At 38.5% G+C, this 27,604-nt stretch overlaps 1 protein-coding gene and 1 long non-coding RNA gene across 18 annotated transcripts in view; one reads left to right on the forward strand and one right to left on the reverse strand.

Moving 5' to 3' along the window:
- Positions 1 to 27,604, reverse strand: part of LOC124167378 (rho guanine nucleotide exchange factor 11) — a 558,219-nt gene that overhangs the window by 355,536 nt on the left and 175,079 nt on the right. For 9 of the 10 annotated variants that reach the window (XR_006866674.1, XM_046545401.1, XM_046545404.1 and 6 more), the window contains 2 exons: positions 21,201 to 21,254; positions 16,604 to 16,678 (listed from right to left, as the gene is read on the reverse strand). Coding sequence is in view for 9 of the 10 variants with exons in the window: in XM_046545401.1 (XP_046401357.1) it covers positions 16,604 to 16,678; positions 21,201 to 21,254 (129 nt within the window). In the remaining variant the exon portion in view is untranslated. The remainder of the gene's footprint in view (positions 1 to 16,603; positions 16,679 to 21,200; positions 21,255 to 27,604) is intronic. The other variant, XM_046545403.1, reaches the window with a different exon arrangement.
- On the forward strand, positions 8,353 to 11,078 carry LOC124167379. Of its 8 annotated transcripts, none has more exons than XR_006866682.1 (3): positions 8,353 to 8,392; positions 9,949 to 10,113; positions 10,195 to 10,491. It is a non-coding gene; the product is annotated as an uncharacterized LOC124167379 (long non-coding RNA). The 8 variants fall into 8 exon arrangements; XR_006866681.1 differs by lacking the exon at positions 8,353 to 8,392 and adding an exon at positions 8,576 to 8,615; XR_006866679.1 differs by lacking the exon at positions 8,353 to 8,392 and adding an exon at positions 8,964 to 9,003.

Consider the following 27,604-nt stretch of genomic DNA (forward strand, 5'->3'; position numbering starts at 1 on the left):
ATAGTCAATCCAAGCCAATCGAGAGGATAAGTGCTTTCTGACAAAAGGTGCTCATTTTGAGCACACACAGGTAAAAAAGAATTACGAGTCGCTCCTTCACGCGCACTACCATTTATATCTTTAAGTCAAATCGAATGAATAAATAAAAGTTTTAATGATCCGCAAATCATTCTGAACACACGCAGTAGATCCTTTCGCACCTGTTCCGTTCTGGTCAACCAAAATCGTACATGGATTCAGACATTAACTGGTGCGCGTTAATGTATCGTGTAACAAGGACATGATGAGAGTTTGAAGGTAGAAAAGTCTCGCGTGTTTTTGCATATATCAATACGCCGACTACGCTTTATCCAATTCTCGATGAAAAAGTGACGGCCTTAGCAGCGCAAAGGAGCAAAGTAGCACCTGTCTTCCAATTTTTCATCCGAAAACACCTTCCACACAGCGATTTGCCACTGGTTCTTCAGGCCTCTGCCACAAACATTTCATACATATGTTCACCACGATAGGTTTGATATTATCGCAACTCCCGGGTATTTCACTGCATATGACGCCTTAATGCTAAAACCATCGACAACACGTACCTACATGGAAGTTGGAAGCCCTACGCAAGAAATTTACAGCAGCGCATTTGCTCAGATTTATTTCTGGCCCCCACTCTTGGCTCCACACATGAGCGTTGCTCAAACAGGTATTCAGCTAAGTAATCGAGTAATCATTTGAAAAATATGGCATGCATAAGAAGCAGCGATGGTTACTATTGGGACACCACCGATCTCATAGCCGTTGTATTTGTTTAAATTAATAATGATAAAATTGCCGACGGCAGTTAAATTTTGATAAAAATGGTACTTATCTTGATTAGAGATGCCTATCTCGATTGCTATGACAGCCACGACCAAGGACAATGGACAATCGAATCAACAAGCGGCTGTGCCACATGTCAGAAAATATAGTAATTGCGGACTCGATTTATCGCGACCAAACTCTGTTAATACGACGAAATGGCGTCTTTTTTTTTATAAGCACCATCCGTCACAACCAGCGATGACGACTCATAATGGCTAGAAGCCATGGAATAGAATGAATCTGGTTCATGTCCAGCTGGTTGGTTTTTCCCCGGAGTGGAATATAGGGATATGGACTGTTCTAGCATACGCGGAAGAAGATCTACAAATATTTCCCTCCAACCAAAATCCCCGCTGGATAGCTGTTTGATAAGCAAATTCCATTTCCAGTGGAGATATAAACTGTCAAGGAGTTATCCCATGGAAGCAGCAGCGGATACAAACGTAAACACGGCTTCCATCCATCCCATTGGCTGCCTAGAAAACACATCACAGGAAGGAGGATACCCAACGAAAGTATTTGCGGATGAGTATTACACTTAAAGGCTTCTCATTACTTCCAACCCACTCAAGTTCACACTCAGACCCAATTTCGTGATTCACTAAAAGCATTCGTTTTATGGAAGGAAAAGATAAGTTACGACGACATGAAAATCTTCCCCAATCAGTCATTTCTCTCAAAACATTAACATAAGAAAAATCGAAATTAACATAAGAAAAATCGCCCTCTTTTCGTGAGTAGGTGACGTCATTAGAGTCCAGGATCATTCGCTTGAATTTTCATTGAGGATAGAAATCACACAGTAAAGATTCAGCGGAGAGGTTCCGGCAGGGTCAGTCCAAAGTGACATGGGGCCCTCGGCTGGGGCTCATGATGGGGCCATCCTTACCAGTTAAACAGTTTTAAAATTTATCAGCTGCGAAATTTTCATTTTTATGACGAAATTTCAATTTTTATTAACTTTTATATAGTTTTAAAGAGCCGGAATAGCGTCAAATCCATTTTCTGGCATGCAGTTACCTAAAATATTCTGGGGGAATACTCCCGAATCCCTCCGTCCGCCACCGGATACTTCAGTAGACGTTGGCATAGAATACTTCAGTCATCGGCAAATTTGCTATCCGGCCCGCGGGGCGATTCGGAACTTGGAATGTGGCCCTCGTGGCCTAGTAAATTGGAGACCCCTGTAGGTATTAGTGTATTTGTTCCTCGTAACTGCACTGAAATCTATTTTTAAAAACTCAAAACTATCCTTTTCGAATAAGCTTTCATAAAAGTATCATGCTCTCTTTTATCTTCTGAAACCTTCACTTAATTTATTTTTATATCATCTTTTTACACCGAGTATACCGTGAATATGTGAAAACGTAGACTTTTATAATTGTAAAAACTTTGTATCCAGTAACCTGAGCCTTTTTTATAACAACTTTCATATAGGTACTCTTCATGATAGCGTTGTGGAGGCCCTCGCAAATTGCCGACCAGGGGCCGTATTCTGTATTTCGTCGGTACCGCATCGGTCGGTTTCCCTTCCCAGCCCACCGACAGCACATCATTCCGTACCGACGACGGTTTCCATACCGACGACGGCAAATTCAGCGATTCAGTATGGTCGTCGGTATCAATCCAGTCGGTACGGTTCCCTCTCCTTCCCAAACAGGAAAAGTCCGAATATATCCGAAGTTGGAAGTCATCTAACGTGTCTCCACCAATGAGAAGGGTAAAAACAAGTGAAGACTCATTGGCACAGTTTGTTGTCGTCATTCTCAATCTTTTTATTTGCGGAAATTACGGCTTATTGCTAGATTAAGATAATCGATATTGGATAAGTTGTTAACAATGCTTATACAGGGTGTCCCATTTTAAGTTCCCACCCCGAATATCTCGAAATCTGAGCAAAATGAGAAAAAATGTTTCAGATAAAAGTTATAGGGTTTACAGGGGGACATACGATGGTGATATTGTAAATGACCTTGAAGTCGATTTTCAAGGTCAAAGAAGGGGTATCTTCCATTTCTTAAATGGAAAGCCATATTTTTTATTGCAGGATCGTATTTTACGGAAAAAAATACAAACTTCTTGTTGGAAACTTTTTATTGAAAAATGCATTCCTCCAGAGTTTTCTCATAAACTTCGCTCATGTTGTTATTTGTAGTGTCACATGGATCCTGGTTGTGATTTAGGCATTAATTACCCTCTTCAGAACAGCGGAATGAATCATCATGTGTTGTGCCCGACATTTGACCGCCTCAAGCTTCGTAAATTCTTGAATTTTTTAAGAGAGAGTGAGGTGACCGAGAGAGGTCCTCGCGCAAATCTGGCCGGCTAACAGGGGGCTACGGGAGGAACCCTCACGGATCGCGCCGCTTCCGGAACTGAGAAAAACACGGTAGTTTCACAACAACCTAGTATCGGGTATTAGTTTTTGTGGTGAAATAATAGTCTAGTTGTTCTCGTGGTCGTAATTTTCTTTGGTGAAATATTTGTTCAGGTGTTACCTTCGTCGTTTCGAACTACTATCGTCACAAAAAAGGTAGAACGCTGAACTTTAAGCATCCTATTGAAGCTCGATGGGGTCTCGTCATATTTCTGCTTACAAATTGTTTATTCAACTACAACAATGAATCATGGAACATTGTTTAAACGTAAACATTTAGTTTCTACGGTAAAAAGAGTGAAAAGACCACGCGAACAACAATGAAAGCATCGACACGGTCGTCTCCTTCATCTCGTCACAGGCAAAATATTTGATTGGTTATTTTCATTGTAATTTTTATAGACAGAGCAACATCTTCACATTTCGAATAGCTTTTTAAAATTAAATGTGACCCATTCCATTATTTTAAAAATGGCCGAAAGGTAGATTTCAATTTCCGAGGTGTGGAGATGAAAATGAATATCGCAGTCACATATGAAATATGTGAAAAAAGTTCTAAACTTTTCATGTAAGGAAATTTTTATAATTCCTCTTTTTTTAAATAAACCAAAAAGACGGAAATCACCTCGCGGCTATGCAGTATACTATAATGACGATTTTCGCCTTTTTGGTTCATTTTAAGTACCTAAGAAGAACAATATTTGTGTATTGAAAGAAGACAATTTCCCACCAATGATTTGTAAGGTTGCAATAATTAAATAAATTCACCCAGGCTCTCACGGTTTAGTGAGAATGGTGACCGTACAAACCCCATCAGGACAATTTAAGAGACCAATCTCAGAACTGTATTTTGCCTACTTCAAATAAGTTACAAGTTATTTTATGTAATTCTTTTCAGGAAAAAGTGTTAACATTTTTCAGCGGCCGAATAAACATTTCCTTACATGAGAGGTTTAGAACTTTTTTCACATATTTCATATGTGACTGCGATATTCATTTTCATCTCCACACCTCGGAAATTGAAATCTACCTTTCGGCCATTTTTAAAATAATGGAATGGGTCACATTTAATTTTAAAAAGCTATTCGAAATGTGAAGATGTTGCTCTGTCTATAAAAATTACAATGAAAATAACCAATCAAATATTATGCCTATGACGAGAAGAAGGAGACGACCGTGTCAATGTTTTCATTGTTTTTCGCGTGGTCTTTTACACTCTTTTTACCGTAGAAGCTAAATGTTTACGTTTAAACAATGTTCCATGATTCATTGTTGTAGTTGAATAAACAATTAGTAAACAGAAATATGACGAGACCCCATCGATCTTCGATAGGATTTTATACTTATGCTTAAAGTTCAGCGTTCTGATAGTAGATCTACACGCAGTGAGCTTTTCAACAATTTTCTTGTGAAATGGGGGATTACACACCTCAAGAGATCGTTGAAATAATCAAAGTCGTCGGGGTGTATGACAACAATTATAAAGCTGCTGAAGACCTCTACGCAAAGGAGCATTGGCCAGAATGGACACGCAATTGAGCATTTGATGTGAGAATAAGACCTAACCAAACGCATTTTTCAATAAAAAGTTTCCCACAAAAAGTTTGTATTTTTTTCCGTAGAACGCGATCCTGCAATAAAAAATATGGCTTTCCATTTAAGAAATGGAAGTTACCCCTACTTTGACCTTGAAAATCGACTTCAAGGTAATTTTCAATATCACCATCGTATGTCCCCCTGTAAACCCTATAACTTTTATCTGAAACATTTTTTCTCATTTTGCTCAGTTTTCGAGATATTCGGGGTGGGAACTTAAAATGGGACACCCTGTATAATGTGTGGTAGTAATGCTGTACCTACAGAATCGAAGGAAACAATATTACAACATCACAATAAAGTTTGTATGTGATGGAGATTGTTGTGCTGGAATGAATTATTGAAACTATCCTTGAGATCGTAGTTTCTTTTTTCAAATATTGGTTCCGTATAATGCTATTTATTCATGATTTAGTAATATAGTTGTCATTAAGTAAGTTCCGTCTAAATGTTATCAACGGAAGGTTATGCTATTGGCAGTGGCGGCGCGTGCGTATACGCATGTTAGCAAGTGCACACCCAAAGATGAATAAATTATAAAAGAAAACTATTCCTTTGCAACGCGAAGGATAAAAGTACTGTCTGCATATGCAAGAAACATGAGCCTCCGAACGCTACAGCTATCTCCTTTTCGAATTCACCGCTCTACAAGTGTGCGATCCCGTGGCATCATGCCGGGCGCATTTTCGGTCTGTGCGATCGCTTGTGGGTGCTCTGGCGGGACGAGGTAAGCGGGGGGTATGTGCTGTTCAAAGGGGCGATGGGAGCAGACTCAAAACCATGCGAATGCTCACGCGCATGTTTTTGGTGACTGACTAGCAGGTAGTGTAGTGGTATAGCCGCCACCTACACTACCTGCGCCCAAGGTCGGTAAAAGGCAGGTCGTGTCACGCTCCCATAGTGCATTTCGGTTTGATCATCTTGGTTCCCACCTGTCTGTTGTTTACATGGTGTTTGCATAGGGCATATGAATTAATTTCAAAAAATTGTGTGCTGCAGTGCTCCGATTTGCTCCAATTCCACGAAAAACGGAGTATGAATATTTCGTTTTCCTTCTGATCGTAAAAGAAAGGCTCCTTGGTCGATAGATTGCAGAAGAAACAAATGGAAATCTACAATAACATCGCACATTGTGAGGTAAGGAAGTGACAATATTATAAGTATTTTTTGCCTGTATTTGTACTTTGTAAATATTTATATATTCAACGTAAGTCTTAATAATTCTAGCAATAGTATATGTCAATGAGGGAACGTCACATAGTAGAAATATAGGCTTCTCAAAAGTTGTTGACAACGCTGTTGTCACCAGCATATTTTGATACGGATTCATCACGCTTTGCCTTGAAATTATGTTAAGTAATGCAAAAGTGCCAAACTTTTCAATGTTATTTATTACTTCGGGTCATGTTTCATACGGAATAATACGGAAATGGTGCATTTTCATTGTAAATTAGTAGAATAATCGGATCGTATGTAGGCTCGCTTGCGCCAGTATACATTTCTTCAATTCAGTTTTATACGTGCAATGGATAATGCCTTCTCTGTTCAGAAATTCCTCAATTTTTACGAATATTATTATTTAGGTTTGTTTCACTGCGGAGAAGTTAAGAGTGTCGTCAACAGGATGGTCGCAAACTACATAAACAAACTGCCGTTCCAACAGCGATTTCTGGAAAAAGGTATGTATTCTGAAGATAAGTTATACAAAGTTTGAATAAGTTTACATAGTTTTAATATTGCAAATTGGCGACAGTCGAATCTAGTCTTTTCTAATAATTTCAGTTTTTTATGCACTTTTGGAAGTCGTAATAAGATGTCCTGTTAAACTCGTGCATTCGTTATACGTTATGCATAGAAATTCTTGCATCCAAACAACTCGGATATCAACCCGTGTGCTGGAGGAGAGTTGGTGGAAGAACCAGACGTTCCCGACTGTCAACAGGACGAGATGTTGGTGATTAATTAGGAAATCCGGATGCTGAAAGCAAAAGTAAGTGTATTATGATATTATGGAAAAGTATTTACAAATTATGATTGTGAAGTTCAATGCAACCATGTACGAGAAAGTTATATGCTTTACTCGAGTTTTAATTCTGCTAGTGTGTAGTAAATTTATGAGTTATGTAGTAGAATATTGAATTATCACTTGTTACGTTATTTGTTTGGCTTTCAGTTAACTTTTTTGTATCAGTGCTGTTGAAGTGATATTTTCATGATACTGGATATTATGCACACCGAATTGCAGTAACCTATAACTTCATACATGGACTCCTTCGCGTATAAATTTATATAAAGCCTATGTACCGTTTATAAAGTTGTCTGGTAGTTTTTGAGAATGTCGCAAAGTATATCTTCATTTAAAGGAAGGGTCTATTGACAGGAATTTCATTAAAGTGTGGGCTATAGGGATATCAATATATGGCAGTTCAATTATTTGACAGTTATTTGAGTGCAGTCATTGTGTGTTGAATTCATGGGAATAAGGACATGTGGTATTATGTGAGGTTAAGTTATTGAGAGTGTAACAGTAGTGTGGGAAAAATAGACCTTAAATCTATGCTATCATTCATTTACTGTGTAAATGGTGCAACAACATCAGCCCATTTTACGTATTGTGGATTAGTGCAAAAGTTGAACATTATATGGCCAAATTCATGCAAAAAGTAATAAATATTCAACATTGTAATAGATACTAATCATTATATGTGTTAATAGATTACCCACTGTAGGATGTGAATCAATACGGTGAAGCCTAATGAAAATGACCACATACAATTTATAATCTGATATTATTGTGATGAGCATTGCTTTTCGCAGGCATTACCTGTCCTTCCTATGCAAACTATTTCCAAGGTTGTTCCTATTATTTCTGCCATTTTTTCAGGTTGAACTATGATGAGCTAGTCAGGTGAAGCAGCAACAAAATAAAAATGTACTCATGAAAGCATTTGAACTGTGGAATGACCGCTGGATAAATTAAGGAAGCAAGTGACCGTCTTATGAGGAATACTGCCTAAGTCTTGGAAGCTGTTTCATAAGTACACAGGTGTAAGTAGATGTTTTTTTCCATTGTCCTCCCTTGCAATCGCAAAATATTGTTATAAATTTATAACATATTACCAAGGTTGTTTTTATCATTATTGTCATCCTTCTAGGTTGAATGGTCTATGGTCAGTTGAAGCGTGTACATATTACTCATGAGAGCTGGTAAAATCATTGGAATTGTAGAATTTTGCTGGATAATTTAAGGACAATGTGACAGTTTCCTGGGGGAACATTATTGAAAGAAGTCATAGATGCTGTTCCACAACCATAAAGGTGTAAGTAGATGTATTTTTTCATCCAGTCCTTCCCTTGCTACATATTTCCATGGTTGTTCTTTTAATTCTAATAATTCTTCTAGGTTGATATATGATCCATGGTCAGGTGAAGTGTGAACATGTTACTTATGAGAGCTGGTAAAATCATTTGAATTGTAGAATGTAGATAGAGAAATTAAGGAAGCAAGTGAGAGTCTTATGGGGAACATTGTCGGAAAAGTTTATGAAGCTGTCTCATAACCACACATGTGTAAGTAGGTGCATTTTTTCATCTTGTGTTCCGTTGCAACATATTCCCAATGGTGTTCATATCATTATTATCATTCTTCTAGGTTGAATTATGATCTATGGTCAGTTGAGGCATTAACACGGTATTCATGAGAGATGGTGAAATCAGTTGAATTATGGAATGATGGCTGGAGAATTTAAGGAAGAAGTTGGTTGCCTCATGAGGATTATTTATTAAAAAAATGGTAAGTCATGTAAGAGAATTAGAACTTGTTTCAATAATGTTAATGTGCACATTTTTCCCACCCTTTTATAGGCTACAAAATATTTTTGTAGGATTAGTTTGGGAACTGGGTAGTATTTAGTAATGGCATGAGCTAGCTTGTGTTATTTGAGAATATAATACCTTATATATTGCTATGAACAGCCTTTCATATAGCTGGCAAATGCTGAATGACATGTTAACTTTATTCTCATGTTTGGTTAATATGTGAGATTTTACAACCTGTGAAAGTTATGTAGCATGTATTGTTTCAAATAGTCTTTGTAATTCTATTTCAGGTGTACAAGGATTTTATTTGGATCTTACATCAGGGAGAATATCAGTTTATTTTAAGAAGTTGATGACTTTAAGTATGGAATTGCTGGCATTTGGTATACTTTTTATAATGGTTTTTATATGTTGTGTTTTCTAGCAGCCTGGTGCAATGGTTATTGATGAACTACTTGAAGAACAGTTATTCTTATTCCAGGATGATAATATGCATATTATAACTATCCCTCTTAATGATCAGTGCACACTCATATGACTTATGTGAATATAGATACAGTTTTGTGATTAACTTAACCGTGGAGATTGTAGTGAATTATAATATAAGAATGTGATTATGATGAGCCTGGATGATTTATTTCTCTCTCCATCAATGCAGCATTATTAGTATAGTTTGACTGCATATTGAGATGCACCATATCTTTCCTTTCGGGGTTATCTCCTGCATTTAGCTCGGTATTAATCATTTCGTTTCATTTAATACCCATTATGTCTGTACCCCACCCTGTATCTATAGTGCATTTCAACCCATAATATATCCATTAAAATTAACACATGAGCGAGGTATTCTACTGGATTTGTAAAACTACTTCCTACAATTTAACAGGCTTTATGCTTCAGTTATTTACATCCATGATTGTCTTGTCATTGTTAATTGTCTGAGTCTAATTGCTCAATTTGGAATGCATTTGCTCCGTGCAGCATTTGCTGACTTAAAATCAGTGATTGAGTTTGGAATCCATCCTATTCTAATTAATGTTCTGATGTATATTCATTTATTGCAGTTATTTGTAAAATCTTTAATGTACCTAAAGGCTCACCTGAGTGCACACTGACATCACTGTGTCAGATTATTTGCCATGATTCTTGGAATATTTGCATGCGGATTATTCTAGTATTACATTCATTATTGGGATTGGCAATATTTACAATTTCTAACTAATTAACATAGGCCTCAACTTTAGACAATTAATAAGCATTCAATGAGAGTTTATTATTATCATATGGACATGTTATCACTTTCCTAGGTTCCTTTGTCATCTATGGTTTGGTGAATTGTGAACATGTTAGCCATGAGAGTTGTTAAATGATTTGAAGAATGGAATAACATCTGTGTTAACTATGGGAGCAAGTGAGTCTCATTCGGAACATTGTGGAAACAGTCTATGAAGATGAATGATTGGCAAGCATGAGTAAGTAGGAGCATTTTTCATTTGTCTTGCCTTTTCGAAATGTATCCAAGGATGTCCTTATAATTATTTTCTTTCTTCTAGGTTGATCTGTCTTCAATGGTGGAGCAAATGAGATACCCATCAGGGACATTGCTTTAGGAAAATCTTAGTATTTTTGACCTGTGGGGATGGTGAAGTCTGATTATCTTTGGTAACGTTGGTGAAGTAAGTTTGATAAGCTGTCTCTAATCTGTCTCTTAAGTTAGATAAAATCAGGGCAAAGCTGTTATAATGCAAGTATATAATGCAATGCAAATTATAATGCAATGCTGGTATATGCTATTGGAGTATATGAGGCCTTATGCATTGCTGTGAACTTGTCATTTTGCAGGCATATGGTAATGGTGAATGGCATTTCAACTTTATTTTACATATTTGGATAATGTGTGAGACTACTGCAATCTGCAATCCTTGGAAATTATGTAATATGTACTGTTTCCGATGGTCTTTTTAATTGTATTTCAGGTTTGCAAGGATTTTATTAGGATCTTACATCAGGAGGAATATCAGTATATTTAGAAGTTGATGATTTTAAGTATGGAATTGATGTTTAGTACAATCCATTTATTTTAAGATATTATTCTATGAACTACAAACACAATTACATAGTTCTGATTTTTTCGGGATCATGGTTTAAGTATTGTTGGGTATTCTATACACTGACCTATAATGATAACTTGGATGAACATAACTTTTTCCTTTTGAATGTTGATTTCCCATGAACATACTTGTGCATCTCAAATTGAATGGTTTGTTCAATTAATTACATTGTTAACTCTTCGGTTTACTTTGTCTCATGGTATTTATATGTTATGTTTTCTAGCAGCCTGGTGCAGTGGATAATCATGAACTATTTGAAAAACTGTTCTTCTTAATCCGGGACAGGATACTATGCATTAAGTGGCAGGCTGGATTTGTAATCCTGAGGGTGATACCTGTTGTGTGGACCTTACTGCTACATTTGCCAGCATTAGCAAAATCATCATTCCTTAAAGTCTAGACATTATGGCAGTGCACCTTTAAATGGATGTTTTAAAAGCCTTAAATTATGTGCATCTGTTTTGAAATTAGTTTGATCAAATTGTACTACTATTTCAACAAAATTATATTTTATTTATTCTGGAAAAATATTCTATTGCCCATGACTTTCTGTTTTAATGATCAAACATTACTTTATATGACTGTAATTGTAAATAGTTATGTGATTTACTGAACTGTGGAGATTGTAGTGAATTTTATTATAATATAAGGATGTGATTACGATGTGCCAGCTTTTTTTATTTCTATCCAGCAATTCATCTCAATAAGTATTTTAATTGTTAATGGTCTGGGTGTAATTTGGAATGCATTTGCTCTGTGCTGAATTAAATGCAGTTGCAGTCAGATTATTTGTCACGATTCTTAGAAAATTGGTAAGCAGATGGTTCTAGTATTACATACATGATTTGGAGTAGCAATGTTAATAAATTCACAACCCTCTTAGATCAGTCATCCTATCGCTTGGTTTGGGCATTTTTCGAGAGTCGAACCAAGGTCCTCAGACTAAAATACCACCATATAATATAATTTTAATAATTTAATTTTTATTTAATAAAATAATAAAAGTATTATCAGGTATGCTATAATTTCCTATAACCTTGGGAGATTTCATGAATCTAATTTCATAAATAAAGGAATAAAACATGGTTCCTTGTACCTATGCACCCGGAGCGCTGAAGTAAGAAAATTTTTGTCGCGTGGGTTGACAATTTTTCTAGAGTCGAACCGAGGTCTTCAGTGTCAAAAACTGCCCGTGTTCGCAAGTATATTATAATCATCTATGACCATGGAAAATTTCATGTACCAGACTTCCTAAATAAGGAAGCAAGACATGGTGCCTTACAACTCATGCATCCAGAGCGCTGCAGTGCGAAATTTATTTTTCCCGTGAGTTGACAATTTTTCTAGAGTCGAACCGAGGTCTTCAGTGTCAAAAACTGCCCGTGTTCGCAAGTATATTATAATCATCTATGACCATGGAAAATTTCATGTACCAGACTTCCTAAATAAGGAAGCAAGACATGGTGCCTTACAACCCATGCATCCAGAGCGCTGCAGTGCGAAATTTATTTTTCCCGTGAGTTGACAATTTTTCTAGAGTCGAACCGAGGTCTTCAGTGTCAAAAACTACCCGTGTTCGCAAGTATATTATAATTATCTATGACCATGGAAAATTTCATGTACCAGACTTCCTAAATAAGGAAGCAAGACATGGTGCCTTACAACCCATGCATCCAGAGCGCTGCAGTGCGAAATTTATTTTTCCCGTGAGTTGACAATTTTTCTGGAGTCGAACCGAGGTCTTCAGTGTCAAAAACTGCCCGTGTTCGCAAGTATATTATAATCATCTATGACCATGGAAAATTTCATGTACCAGACTTCCTAAATAAGGAAGCAAGACATGGTGCCTTACAACCCATGCATCCAGAGCGCTGCAGTGCGAAATTTATTTTTCCCGTGATTTGACAATTTTTCTAGAGTCGAACCGAGGTCTTCAGTGTCAAAAACTGCCCGTGTTCGCAAGTATATTATAATCATCTATGACCATGGAAAATTTCATGTACCAGACTTCCTAAATAAGGAAGCAAGACATGGTGCCTTACAACTCATGCATCCAGAGCGCTGCAGTGCGAAATTTATTTTTCCCGTGATTTGACAATTTTTCTAGAGTCGAACCGTGGACCATAGACTCAAAATACAGACGTATCATAAATTTCCATTTTATTAACTATTTATAAAAAAAATTTCATGTCCCTGCATCGATTACGTTGTGAGATAACCGTGTTCCCTTTTACCTATGTCTCCCATTTAAATGCACGTAAAATTTGAATTCCCGCCGCGCTTGAGAATCAAGATGGCGGATTACATTGGTCAAGTGCGTGACACGACCTGGCTTTTACCGACCTTGCCTGCGCCCAGGATCCTAGTCCGTCTACAGAGCCATCTGTATAGCCGTTTTCTACACTACTTCCTCATAGGGTGTAAGGAAATGAATTTCAACTACCGTCACTTGTAAAAGTGTGTTGAGAATAATTATTTTCATGCATGCTAATATTATTTCTGTTCATGCAATTTTAAGGGTAGAATATACCAGTGATATGTTTTGCTTGCTATGTATGTATTCTATTACGACGAAATATGACGCTCATGGATTAGCATTAACATAATATAATTAAATCATCCTATATCTGCTCTAATGCACACCCTAGATAAATTACCACCAGCCGCCACTGGCTATTGGCACCGTAGCAAACAAAAATAACATACCATGGAACGTGAACGTAGGATTCAAAAGCAAATGTAAATGTCATATTAGAGGAACAAGTTAGGAAATTGTTATAAAAATATGGAGCTGGGTGTAATTAAAAGAAGTGTAATGACGAGGAAGTAAAGAAATTGTGATTGGGTGAAATACATATGTATAAGTATAGCGCATTCCAAGTGAGAGAAAATGATAATATTGCGGTAAACCTCATACTTATTAACAAATATCTTCTTTTATCGTCAAGGGAATCAATGGCTGACGATGAAATGAAATATAGTTGCCTGTTACAAATGAAATAAACTGATACCGTTGTGGCCAACTTCATAAAAAGATCTTATTTCTATGCCGAGAGAAACGCCAAATTGATGATTGAGTGAAATAACAGTCGCCTATTCAGAGTGATATAAAGTGATAACATTGCGGCAAAACTCATATTTAATCAAAAATATCTTTTTTATGTCAAAGGAGCAAATAAATGATGATAGAGAGAAATAAAGCCTATTAGAAGCGAGTGAAAGTGGTAACATAAATGAGAGGAAGTCATTATATGTTAGCAAACCTCATGTTTATTAACCATTATCTTATATTTCTGTCAAGGTAATTAATATAGATGATGACACAGTGAATTATAGAGGCGTATTCGAAGGGGCAGAAAAAGATAACATTGCAGAAAACCTCATTATTTACTCGGTGATGAGGTAAAAACAAAATACAACGTACAATGCGCACCGGGGAGTTCATGAAACCCACTAGTCGGTGGCCGTATCGACACCTTTTTGCTGTCGGTACGGCTACCGACGATCTCCCGTCCTCTCGTCGGTGCCGCACCGATCGGGTTCGTACAGAATCGCACGACTTCTTACCGGGAGTGGTGTGAGGTCGCACCCAACGAATCGGTGCCGCACCGATCGGTTTGGAGTTACAGAATACGGCCCCTGGCCAGACCACCCCTGGGATATACACCGCGGGTTGTCATCTTCGTAGATAACAGTTTCGCCAGCACTGACAAAATTATTTTGACATTCTGAAGTCCCTAACCGTAGCATCATAAGTCTGGTTAGTGACGTTCGCACTGTGGGTCAGTAGCTCTTTAAATGGCGAGATATTCGTGATCTGATGCCATCACTTCTGAAAATTGCACACTACCGAAGAAATATTGGAGACTGGATAAAGTTACATATTATAACTTGGCTCCCATTGCCCTCCGTTACGAAATCGACCTCATACCCCATACACATACATATAAGCGAACTATCGCATTTGCGCTATTTTCGCGTCTCTAGTCTTCACGCAGCCAAGCACGATTTTTGATGAAAATTCTGACAACCTAATTCGAGACCATCGTTTGATTTTTGAATGAAAGTAATGCAACCTAAATGAACTCTTATCAATGAAAGCACCGGCATTCCATTGTTTTGAGGTCAGTGTTTGGGACCATCGTTCCATTGTTGAATGAATGCATTTAATACACGTAAATCCATGTCTTTTCTCAGCCAAAAAAGAAGCTTGTGTCCTTAAGAAAGTGGACGAAAGCGGAGCGGGCAGCAATAAGTAAGGTCTTAGTGCTTCCTCACTCATGTCCAAATGAGTTCTCATGGAACACATAATGCTAGAAAATTCTTTTCGGTACAACACTGGTGATTATATAATTTGCGAGCACGATTTATACCCATTCCATCCCTTGATTTAACACAGTGGATTTAATAGAGCCATGGGCGTGGTTCGAATATCGCTTTTTCGTCCCGCTGTGCGTATATAATGGCTGCTGGATGAATGGATGGATTGGTTGAGGCGAGAAAAGAAAGCAACCAACGAAATGAAAGAGCCCCCGACGGACAAAATGGATCGCTGTGATACATTTAGCGGAGGAACCATTTGACACTGCCCAGACTGGGAGCATGAATGGGAGTAACAGTCAGTCCACTTGGATGGAGTCTCTCTCTCTCTCTCTCTCACACACACCTGAAATGGAAATTCACTCAAAGAATTCGGTGCACGCAAACGTTTCCGCCCACTTTCCGTGAGTTGGTGACGTCATCGGAGTTCACGTTCACGTACTCGTCCAGGGAGAACCGCTCATTCCGAGAGGGTATCGTTCGCAGGAGTGTCAACCGCTATCAACCACGTGAGAAAGATGCGTGAAGTCCAGGAGCAAAGTAGAAGCGGATGACCCGCTCATGATGGCAGAAGTACGTGATCAACTTACTCGCGAAAGGGTTTAGGTTCATCAATATTTCGCCTCTAAAAGCTCAACGAATCGATAAGCAGAAAGATACGGGGCTCTTCACATATTAAACTCCATTCCACTATAAAAAAGAAATTAGAGAACGAACTATTCCGGCAAACGTTTGACCGTAGGGGACTCGAGATTTTCATCAAAATTACTTTACGGAGGTATATTCGCCTCAAACTAAATACATATTTCGCGGCCATTTTCTTTAATCACTCAATTTACTGGCATTTCAATTTATTCTCATGTTCGCCAAAAAATTACCTTAAAATCATATGATGGCCTGTCTCTCAACCAAATCTTCATTGAACCATGGTTTACGACTCGTTTTAAAGCCGAGGAACTCGTCATTTAAAATCATAGCAGAAAGTCGGTTTAGCCCTAAATCTCGTTCTTGGAAGCCGTTTGCTGATTTATTGACAGCAACTTCCTTAAAATGCTTGAATGTGCCATACGGTTATTAAAATCAAGTAATTTTTAACTGCTGGGTTAATTGATCTCCATGTCACAAAAAAATCCTTCAGAATGAATGCTGAGATGAAAAAACTGGTGTTTAGGATTTTGAACAAGAAATCAGGCATCTCAGACGATTGTGCCTTGGTTGAGACAAAAGCAAGGTGGCTGACTTGTGTTCTTCGCCCCTCAATGGGGAAGAGAGATCCTTCCTGAAGAGTTTACACCAATGTTAATCAACATCTACATAATACACCGCAAGCTGCCTCAAACTGTGTGCAGCAGGGGGTGTTAGGACACCAGCCATTAAAAAAATAAAAAAAAGGAAAAGCTCTAACCAAGTTCCTCATAGTAATTAATTAAGTCCTTTACTATTCAGGGGGAGTAACGAATTCCCATAACGGAGTATGTAATACATACTACACTGAGAGTGCGAGGCATAAGGTGAGATAAAGATTACTCACCATGCAGGCAGGGTTCCCCATCCGTGAGATGACCTCCGTCTTCATGATCCTCGCCATGCCTCCTTGCTCGTTCAACTAAACAACAGACAAGAGGAAACATGAATGAAGAAAAAAAATAGTGCATCACAAAATATACACCTCTCACACCCAAGTAGAAATGAACTTAAATAAGTTCTTTTTAGGTTATCAACCGGGTGATTGGTTCCACCTCCAATGTTTCGATAGTTCACTCTTCTTCCATCTTCAGGAGTGAGGAATGACAACATCTGGGAAGCAGCAGCAACATATACATACATACAGCCAAATGTTACTTCATCTTCCAACACTTTCCTCTGATCTCTCCATTCATTGTACACCTTTTAATTGTAGAACCAGTTTCAATATTTTGCTGACGTATAAATGCGAAACTCTAACTTTCCAGCAAGATCTTGATTGATATTTTTTCCAGGATAGAAGCTGATGGCTATTACCAATAGAAAAATAGAAATGGAGAGAGAGCTCAACACAGAAAAGTACTGGGAAATTAGATGATACTCAACTGTATACGTTGCCACCACTTCGTAGAGGTCAACACTTCCTGAAAACGGTAACAAAGTAATCTGCTGAATCATTGGATATATGGATTTTTACCTGGTTGACAACCCCAGAAGTATTTCAGCATATTATCCAGAGGGAAAACAGTAAATATTGATTTTGTCTTTTCCCCTGATGTACGACCAGTTTAAAACTTAAGCTATATTCTTGAAATTTTCCCACCATGTAGAATAGATCCTTGTCAATATTTACCTTTATCTCTAATGTAAGAAATATAACTCTGAGAAAATACAGAGGTAAATATTCCACAGAGGAAAATTCAATCGCCTTGACCAGGATTTGAACCTGGATCTCACAAATTCACAGGTTCTGTACCACTTGAGCTACCCCCCTCGTAGTTAGTTGGGTTAGACCGTTAAACCTTCGGACATGCAGATGATATCACCATGATGTTTACAACAAGGACAGAGAACAGACAAATCAGGTTTCCTCCCACACAAAAGACTTTGTTATTATATTATATTGTATAGTACCCACATAATTATAAGCCCCATTTCATAGCATTAGTCATTAGTAAAAAGCAGGATTGTTAACTTGGTGGAATGAGAGCTTTCCTATGGCGAATGGGAGAAAGTCTGTCATAAGCAGTTTATGGTGTCCATTGGGAAACAATTATGAAGTCTCTGAGATTTCTCATATTTTCCACAGGAATTATTTTGTTTTCCAGAATACCAGCAATTACTAAGACAGTTACAATACTAAGTCAATTTTCCTATTAAACTAATGCTTAGGTGCAGAAGCACCAGCCTCCTGCGTATGCACTTCAAAGCAAAGAGTACTTCTTACTTATGCTGTTCTTGAATTATTAAAACTTCATGGAAAAATAAATCAGACACAGATATCAAATACCAAACAATAAGAAACATAATAAAAATTAATGTATACATATAGATAATAATGATAATATGAATGTAAAAATAACATATATATTTAAAAATTAATATAAATTATTATTAATGGAGACAATGTTCATTTGTAAGTTTTCATGGCATAGCATGCATGAAGTCAACATTTCTAGGCTCCCTCCACGTATGTTGAAAAAGATTCACATCAATCACATCAGCTATCCTGGTGGTGTCCTCAGGTGGAAAATGGCAAGAAGCTTTGTGATCCTCTCTCATATGGAGGGGATTTCAGGTGCCAAAACCAGGAAAGAGATCCTGTTACATCCAAACTCCCAGCACATGCCATCCAATTCACGATGGAGGAGGATAAGGAGCATTATTGCCCTTCCTGTACATCGTGGTGAAGAGAAAGGGTATGGCATGGTATTTGGAGGAGGCGACCAACAGCATAGGTCATTTAAGCCATTAGGGAAGAGTAGGCAAAGAAGGGTGGAGAGAAACCCTGCGTCAGCGCTAGAAGGCTCTTAACGAAAGGCGCCAAGGGGACCACGGCTTAAAGTCCCATCCGACGGACGGACTGTTTCACTTGAAATGTCCTCCACACAACACTCAAGCAGGGATTGGGCAGTGTCCGAAAATTCTCTGCCACTGCCGGGATTTGAACGAGAGCCCTCCACGCGGTGGGAAGGAAGCCAACACTCTATACCCACCACAGCAACCCGATCAAGAGAAAGGGGATTGGGAGACTTGGTAAACAGAAAGAAAAAGCACACCGATCGCTACCGAAATGCTGCATCACATCACCATTCTAGCCAGACGACTCCACTCGTAGTCTCATTTGTCAACTGATAATATAAAATAAGCGATTGGGATTCAACGCCAATGAGAGGAAGCCTAGAAAGAAATGGGTACAGGAGTGATATGGTCTTGAAAAGAGCTGAGAAGGAGGAAAACAGAATGCAAACAACCAGTGTGCTTGACGGGAAGGGAGATTCAAGACCAGACTTGTGTCACCATTCCATTCATTGCGAGCACCTACAAGAAAAAGGCAACAAGGACTTTTAAGAAGCATGATGAGGTCATCAGATTCAACTGCAACACTTAGATAGCTGACATCCTTTCCGAGCTCAAATTCAAAATTTCACCATTGCTCTTCGAGGGCATATTCCTAGTGCCATTCCCTTGTGGCAAGTGGAATATTAGTGAAACACGAGCAGAGCACTGAAAGCACGTCTAAATGAACACTGGAGAGCAAATCAAACCAAACAGTTCAAAATATTGGCCATCGCAGTGCACCCCTGCAGTGCACCAGGACACATGATTGCATTTGGTGACGCTAAAATAATAGCAAAAGAAGAGAAATATTTCTGACAATTTATGAGAGAGGCCATAGAAATCATCAGAAGACTGAAAGTTTTCAACAGGGAAGATGGGTATTCACTCCACATAGTGTGAAAAAGATTAACACCACAAAAATTTGAGGATATTCCCTGGTTGACCGAGGAAAATTCCTTGTTTTGGCATCTAAAATTCGCCTTTATAAGAAAGAACCAAGAAGCTTCTTGCCATCCTTCACCTTAGATCACCAGCAGGACAGCTGCCGAAACTGTTCTGAATCTTTGTTGACATATGCAAACAGAGCTCATAACTGAAGTGGCTTCAATGGATATAATATTGAAAAAAAACCTCAGGTGAAGCATAGGTACATATAAAACATATAATAATTTAAGGTGATTTCCCAACTAGCACAGATTTTGCCTTATCCCTAAATACGAGGATATTATACATATATGCCGTGACGAAACCTATCTGAAAGCAGAGATAAAGTATGAAGAATCCACGCCGTTTTTGGGGATAAATCGGAGATGTACTTACGCATTTTGGAGATATGCCTATCCTTATGCCGTATAATTGCCGGTAGGTGGCAGCTGTTTCGCATACGATCGCTGCGCTGTCATGCGAGATTTATGAGAACTACGTGAAAATAATGTAATAACCGTAATAACATAAATTGGCTTTCGATGAGGAAAGATTCAATGCATTATATTTCATCATTGCATTTTATTACATTACAGTATCCGATCAAATATGCCAGAGACATCTCACGAGGCATATATGACCACTCTGTCTATGAGGTCTGTATGCCTATGAGATCATATCTCGTGAGATGCCTCTGAGATATTTGATGCTACATGGGATACTGCAATACAATACTGTACAATAACATACATGATGAAATATAATGCACTGAATCATTCACCATCGAAAGCCAATACCGCATTAGTCTCCACAATGAGTTTTTTTTCACTATGTTACACATTCACGCAAGTTTAGGAACATACCAAAAAATCCGTTAGAAGAAGGTGGAAAATAAACAAAATTATTGCTCTAAAAATGATATATTTAATGAATGATTCATCTTGAAACGATATACAATACACTAGAACACGGAGCAGTCTTCATACCTTCATCGCTAAACCATAAATCTTACTGTTCAATTCCTTACATCACATTATAGAGAAGACTGGTGAATTTATACCTTACGTATGGTTTTTAAAAGCACAAATTTGAAATCCATCACCGTTATGTACCCTAGAATTTGGCAATTGCAATCACTAATACCTCGCATTTGTTAACAAATCACAGCACTGTCGATGATTCCTTCATTAATATCCAAGACAATCCGGGATGTTTTGATGTGTCGCCAAAAATCTTAATACAACTGTACGTACCGGCGTAGCCCACATCGAACTCAAGCACACAAAAACGATGCTTAGGTCGCATTATCACTTTAACTATTATTGTATACACAAAATAATCAACGATTTTTACTCACAAACACCACTATACACAACAACAAAAATGTAAACACGAAGCCACTATAATGGCTTTAACGGTAATGGAGGACTTCAGCGCCGCTATACGGCCAATTTTGTCAATATGGTACTGTGACATCCCCTCCCCAAACACTTAAAATCGTGGAAAAAAGGGATATTACACATGGAGGATAAGCTTATCCCCACAATATCTGATTTCTCCAAGGATAAGTTCAAATCTGTGCTGGCTGGATTGGGGCTACATATCCTCTAATTCTATCAAATCATAAGCAAGATGTATAAATAATAAGGTTAAGTACATAAAAATTAAAATAAACATACCCAAGAGAGGAGGAATTTTAGGCAGTGGAGGCAAATCTATGTAAAATGTTCCATCTAGATATGTAGGATGCATGCAAAGAGAACCAAGGAAACATAAAACAATGTTAGTAACAAGAAAATCCAGGATTAAATGATAAAAGGGTTGACAGCACAGCAAAAATTTATTGCATGACAACTAATAACAATTGTTGGCTTACAGCTCAGCTTCATAATCTTGGTTTAAAGGCTTGTGTACACGTCAAAGTAGACAGCCATACGAGCAGCTCCACAATACCATCTCACCACTATGCATGTGTTACCAACACAGGAGTGTTTAAATAGTGCCAAAATGCTTGAAAGAGTTGGAAAAATCAAAGAAATGTTGGAGGTGAAAGAGAGACTTGTACTCCCTCTCCTTTCAGTGAGAAAATTAGGAATAAATTTAAGAATACAATTGATCGCACATGAGTAATAAATTTTAAAAAAGCATGCTGTCCCTACATTCTTTGCCGACGTAGTCAGGATGAGCCGGTTCTTAAATTTTTTCAGTTCTCGGTACCAGTCCGGTTCTCCCAATCAGTTCTCGGTTCTCAATACTTGGTTCCAAGGACGAACTCTTATTATCTGAATTAATGGCAAATTTAAATGAACAACCACAAGAAATAAATGAAAATCATTTTACTAAACTGATTTGTGAATGAAAAACTTTGCTGTTTCTACAATTTGGAACTTTATTTTCCTGACTAGTTTCGATACACTGTATCAAATTCATAGGACTAGCAGTACAAGTAGCGTCGTTGTGGGTTATGTACCAAAAAGGGGAAAATTGGAAGGGGTGGGGAGGGGAAAGGGGTGGAGTACATCTCCTCTACTCCACCCCTTCCACTGTTCCCCTTTTTGGTACATAACCCACAACGACGCTACTTGTACTGCTAGTCCTATGAATTTGATACAGTGTATCGAAACTAGTCAGGAAAATAAAGTTCCAAATTGTAGAAACAGCAAAGTTTTTCATTCACAAATCAGTAAGATGGATTTCTACAACGTGAAGGCCTCTACTATTCAGTGCATCATTTTACTAAAGATGTAAATTACCAGGAAAGCTCTGTAAAAAAACTTAAGATCGTCTCTATAATTTTACTTGCCAAGCAAAAAAGTCAAAATAACACATTGTTCAAGAATGCATGATCGACCAATATGTCACATTACATCAGGCAGCCACTGGTTCTTTCTCCAGGTTTTGATTTAAAAAATTCAACATTTTTACCCTATCTGGGTCTAATATATTCTTTTTTTGGCAGAAATATTGCCTGCAGTATTACTACAGGCATATAAGACACGGTCTCAGGCGTTATTTTGTGGAATTGCTTCATTATTGAATAAAATAAAACAACTTTGTTTTATTCCACACTTTATTTTAAATAGCACGACCCGGGTTTCAACATCTAGTGCTATCATCATATCAACATCTAGTGCTATCACCTGATGATAACACTAGATGTTGAAACCCGGGTCGTGCTATTTAAAATAAAGTGTGGAATAAAACAAGGTTATTTTATTTTATTCACTACTACAGGCGTTCACTGAAAATAGTAGTAGTCAATGTAGATTTTGAAGGGCCATTCTAATATGCCTGGAGCACATTTTACATTCACTGCATTGTATAAGGATCAATAGTGAAACTCCCCAACTTCTGAAGACATCATTCGTTAACTTGTGAGTCAGTTCAAAATATATTCGGTATTCCATATTGCTTAAATTGTTACTTTAATTTATAACTTATTCGCATTCTTTATTGTCAAAGTTCTTATAACCTGAACAATAAACTGCTCAACACATTGGTACTGTGACACCATAGATAAACCGAGCAGCTATGAGCTAACGCAAATTGTAATGCAGTGTTGCATTCTTAAGGATAACAACACTTTACGATGCCTTACATCGGTTTATCAACTTACAAACATTTTCCCAGAATATATCTTGCTCATAAGTCAAAGAGTTACTGTATATGTACATGATTAAATCGTAAGACCACTTTCACATGAGAAGATTTTCCGCCAGCCGCTGTTCATGACACAACACATGGCATTGCAGAGTTGTCTCATCTGAAAGCCACCTGAATTTTACGTGAACGATGGCCGGCAAAAAGCCGTTCCGTCTGAAAGCAGTCTCAATGTAGCATTGAGTGTATTTCAGGCTGTAGACGGCCCATCGCCGAGCCAGAATGAAATGAGCACCATTGGTGCGATTCCACTTGTTCAAGACATCAAAAGAGACCTATGTTAAGTTGAAAGAATGGTACCATGCCGTGGATGGCGGCAGGCAAAAATTCAGCTCCTTTGAAAGTGGCATAAGCAGCTGCGGCTACGGAAATGTTACAATCTTGGCGAGAGCGACAAACTGACGAACCCTTAAATGCGCGTGCTAGCCAGAAACTCTCAAAAGAAAATTCGTGGACGTCAGGCGATCGGAAAGTAATACATGGGTTTTTAATTTTTTTTTTCACTTTTTGGCCTTGAATATGCTGCAGAGAATTCTGGCATTGGGTGCCAAATTCAAATCCTCCCAACCGTTCCCAGCCAGTCCCGAAGAACCGACTTTATGCAACCGGTTCCACAGGCCAAGAACCGGCAGAACCGAAAAGCGGGAGCCGGACCCGACTCATCTCTACTACGTACGTAGTTAAAACAACAATTGCTGCTTGTGATATGTGACAGCCATTGATTCCTTCAAAATTTAGCTGCTTCAACTTCGCAAATAGATTTGAGTGAAGGTCAATCACATCCTCAATCGACTCATACATTTTTTGCAGAAGCTATCCACATGCTTTTGAGCCTCAGTGTGTAAACATGGCTTCTGTGTTTTCATGAGAAAAAATTCAGTGATCACGCACAGGCATCCCTCACTTAACACAGTGTTCACTACAATGTGCAAGAAGATTGCTCTTTATTTATTCAAACAGTCTCCCCTCTTTACTTCAAATAAGGAACTTGCCAAAACTCTTAATTCACCTCTCTATCAGCATGGGAAGCGTAAAGAAGCATGCAATTCAATATTTTCATGAAGTAATTGGTTCTATATAAGATAATTATAACTTGGATTTTCAACCACAGTGCCATATCAACAGTATGTCTGTGGATGCAGAATAGCCCCCAAGCTTACACTGCACAAAGCGTATATTGTATGTACTGCCTTTAATACGCCTCTCACTCAACACAAAATTAGCTGAAAACAACACCTTTTTCGGAATGCATCCATGTATTCTGCTAAGTGAGGGATACCTGTATTATCCATCTAAGTATCTATCTTGGATTATTATCCGATCTAGAAATAATGTACACACTCAGCAATACTCAAGTTCTCTCTGCCTGAAAGGCCCCTACCACTCTACCTCTGCAATCTTTAATCACATCCCTGAGGAAATTAAATCCGTCTCTTCACCTGCTGTGTTTAAATGGAGGGTTAAAAATATTCTATTCAGAAAGTGCTATTACAGTGTCTCTGAATACCTTGAAGACTCTCATAAAGATATATGATATTGAAATGTATTTTTGTACGGTTTTCCCTTTTCTATATTTTTATTGTATATATATACTTATGGTAAATGCATCTCGTAATGTCTTTTGTACTTTTATATTGCACCTTCTTTTGTATGCACATCTTGACGTAGCCATGCATTGTATTTTGCCAACGGTGATAAATAAATATTATTATTATTATCCCTTACTAGTGGAGAGCATTCTCACACACTATCCCAGGAGTAAAAATACCTTTTCTGCAACCCTTTTGTAAGCATTTTGGTAGCGATTCCTCCCATCCTCTGTAGGGGCCAACAATCATGAAAAAAATGCCCATGAAAATGCATGCATGGTGTAGTCACTAAAAACTGTTGTTAGAAGATTCCCAAATTCAAATGCCATAACTTTTCCCTGACAAAAATCTCCAGTTCCCCACCCTGCTTTTGATCATTTTCGCTTGGCTTGGCCAATCATAGCCAACTTCACCCACGTAAAACTACTTACATTTAATCATTCTATGTAACATCGTATTAACTGAGGAATTCCCTTCCTCTGAATATAAAGACCTTGAAGATATCAGTGAATGCATTCAAGAGGGTCTGAAACAGAATCAATATAATGTATCAAATGCAAAATTTGATCGTTTCAGTAAATTATGTAATACTAGTGGCTGTATATAGAAAGCCATGTAAGAGATGTGCTTTTAATCTTTTTATATCATGTATTCAAGGACAGCATCAGGCCTAATTATTACGCTTTTCCTGTATATCATTCTGAAGCTGACACTTTACAATTTTTTCGTAAGCCTTTCAGTATCAGCAGCTGAAGGTTTGAATTAATGTAAATTCCATGTACAGTAGAACTTGTTTAGTATGTTTCTGAAGGGACCACAAAAAAATGAACGTACTAACCAGGAAAACGTGCTAACAAGGAAAGTAAATACCGTATAAGCTTGTGTAAGAGGCGCACCTTTTTTCCCGGAAATAGCAGCCGAAAATGGGGGTGCGCCTCTTACACAAACGTTTTATCTTCCCCCCCTCCCCTTCCCCTGTCGCAAGTCCAAGGGGAACTGAGTGCTTTGCTTTTCAGCGTGAGCCAGTCATCTGAAACCCTGGGTCAAAAACAAGCGGCAGGCAGGGGAGTTTCTCCCTTAAGTGACATATTTATAACATTCTTGTTTGCCTTTTTTTACTCGTAAGTATACTCGTAAGCATCGCGCCGTCGCGTTGATACCTCGGAGGCGAGCATGGAAAAGATCGCGCGGCGTTTGTTTTATTAGCCCTGTGGTGAGCGCCCTAGTGGGCATCCCGCGGCACTTAAAACTGCAAATAGCAATCGCATATCTATATTGCAGAAAATTTTAGATTTGAAGGATGTCTGGTTAATAGTCAACAACTGTCTTGCCAAGTAATTTCCATTACGCCCTTGGCGTGATTTTTTAAAAGGATTCTTCTGACGCTATTATAAGGGTTATTGCAATTGACAATTATATTGTTGATAAAACCTGCGGCGCAAAAATTAAAATTAGTGTACATTTTTGGACTAAATGGTGGATATAGATATCAGAAATGCTTATAATTGAAGAGCGATTCCAAATTCTTTAATCCGGTAAATTAAACGCGAAACCTACAGCACAGAAACTGAACTTTGCGGCATTTTGCTGTGAGCTTTCCCACCTTCAGGTTTCCCATTTGCTTCCACTTAGCATCGCTGAACGTGAATATTTACTCCTTATTGTTCCACGCTTTCATTCCATCGATTTGGTTACATTTAATCCTCACGGTGCTTATGGGACTGGTGGTAGGATTAAGAAAATGTCTGGAAATGATAATATTATTTGGCAGCAATCCGGCACGAAGGACCAAAACATGTGCCCGCGGGGTCGTGTGCCCCTGGTTATGATAAATGAAAGGCGAGGACAACTTAAAGTGAATGTGGGTTTATTTCCCGCACGACTTCCAACAAAGGACACGATCATCTTCGTCCACACGCTCCCGGCTTTCAAAACCGATAGTAAAAACCCAACCCACACCGAAAGCGAAAGGGCTTGAAGAAGAAAGGATTACTGACCCTCGCGTAACGGTTTTGCCAGGGAGCCCTCACTATGAAGGCTATGAATGAATTCCCCTTGGTGGAGACCGCAGGAGGAAAGGGTCGACCGAAGAGGCCAGACTTGGGAATCCCCATAATCCTTGAGAACGGCGACACTCGCCACAGGAGTCGACAAGGGGGAGGTAAACAACCCAAGACTGTTTACAAAACGTCCACTCCCAGAGATAGACAAAAGACCCCTGGTGATTCATATCATAGAGACTACTTTTTAAGCAAAAGTGTGGGGTGCAAATGAAGGAAAGCAATTGGCCTTGCAGCAGGTGCAGGTGCGGGGATTTCCAACTCCTCCTCCTTTTTCTACTTCTTTGGCATTTTACGAATTTTAGCTGAGAATATCAGTGCATACGCTACCGTCGGTCAGTGCTGTTCTAAAGATGAATACGGGAAAAAAGTTGCGCTCTTTCACGGCCGCAGAAAAACTGAAAGTGATTCAAGACGCTGAGCAAGTAGGGAATCGCGCAGCCGGACGAAAGTTTGATGTGTCGGAATCATGTATAAGAAGATGGAGGAATGATAAGGACGCATTGCTCCACACAAATAGGGGAAGAAGATCCTTCAGAGGAAAATCTGCCAGCTACCCCATCCTGGAAGAAAGGCTGGCGCATTACATCAGGGATAGACGGCAATTTGGCTATGTAGTGTCGACGGAAATGTGTGTTTTTAAGGCGCTTGAAATAGCCAGAGAGATGAATATCAGCCATGATCAGTTTAGGGCAAGTGAGGGATGGGTTCGTGGGTTTTATCGACGGAATGGCTTTTCCATTAGAAGAAGAAGGACAACAATTTTGCAGCGCC

Source organism: Ischnura elegans, chromosome 10 (genome assembly GCF_921293095.1).
Source record: "Ischnura elegans chromosome 10, ioIscEleg1.1, whole genome shotgun sequence".
Taxonomy (NCBI): Eukaryota; Metazoa; Arthropoda; class Insecta; order Odonata; family Coenagrionidae; genus Ischnura; species Ischnura elegans.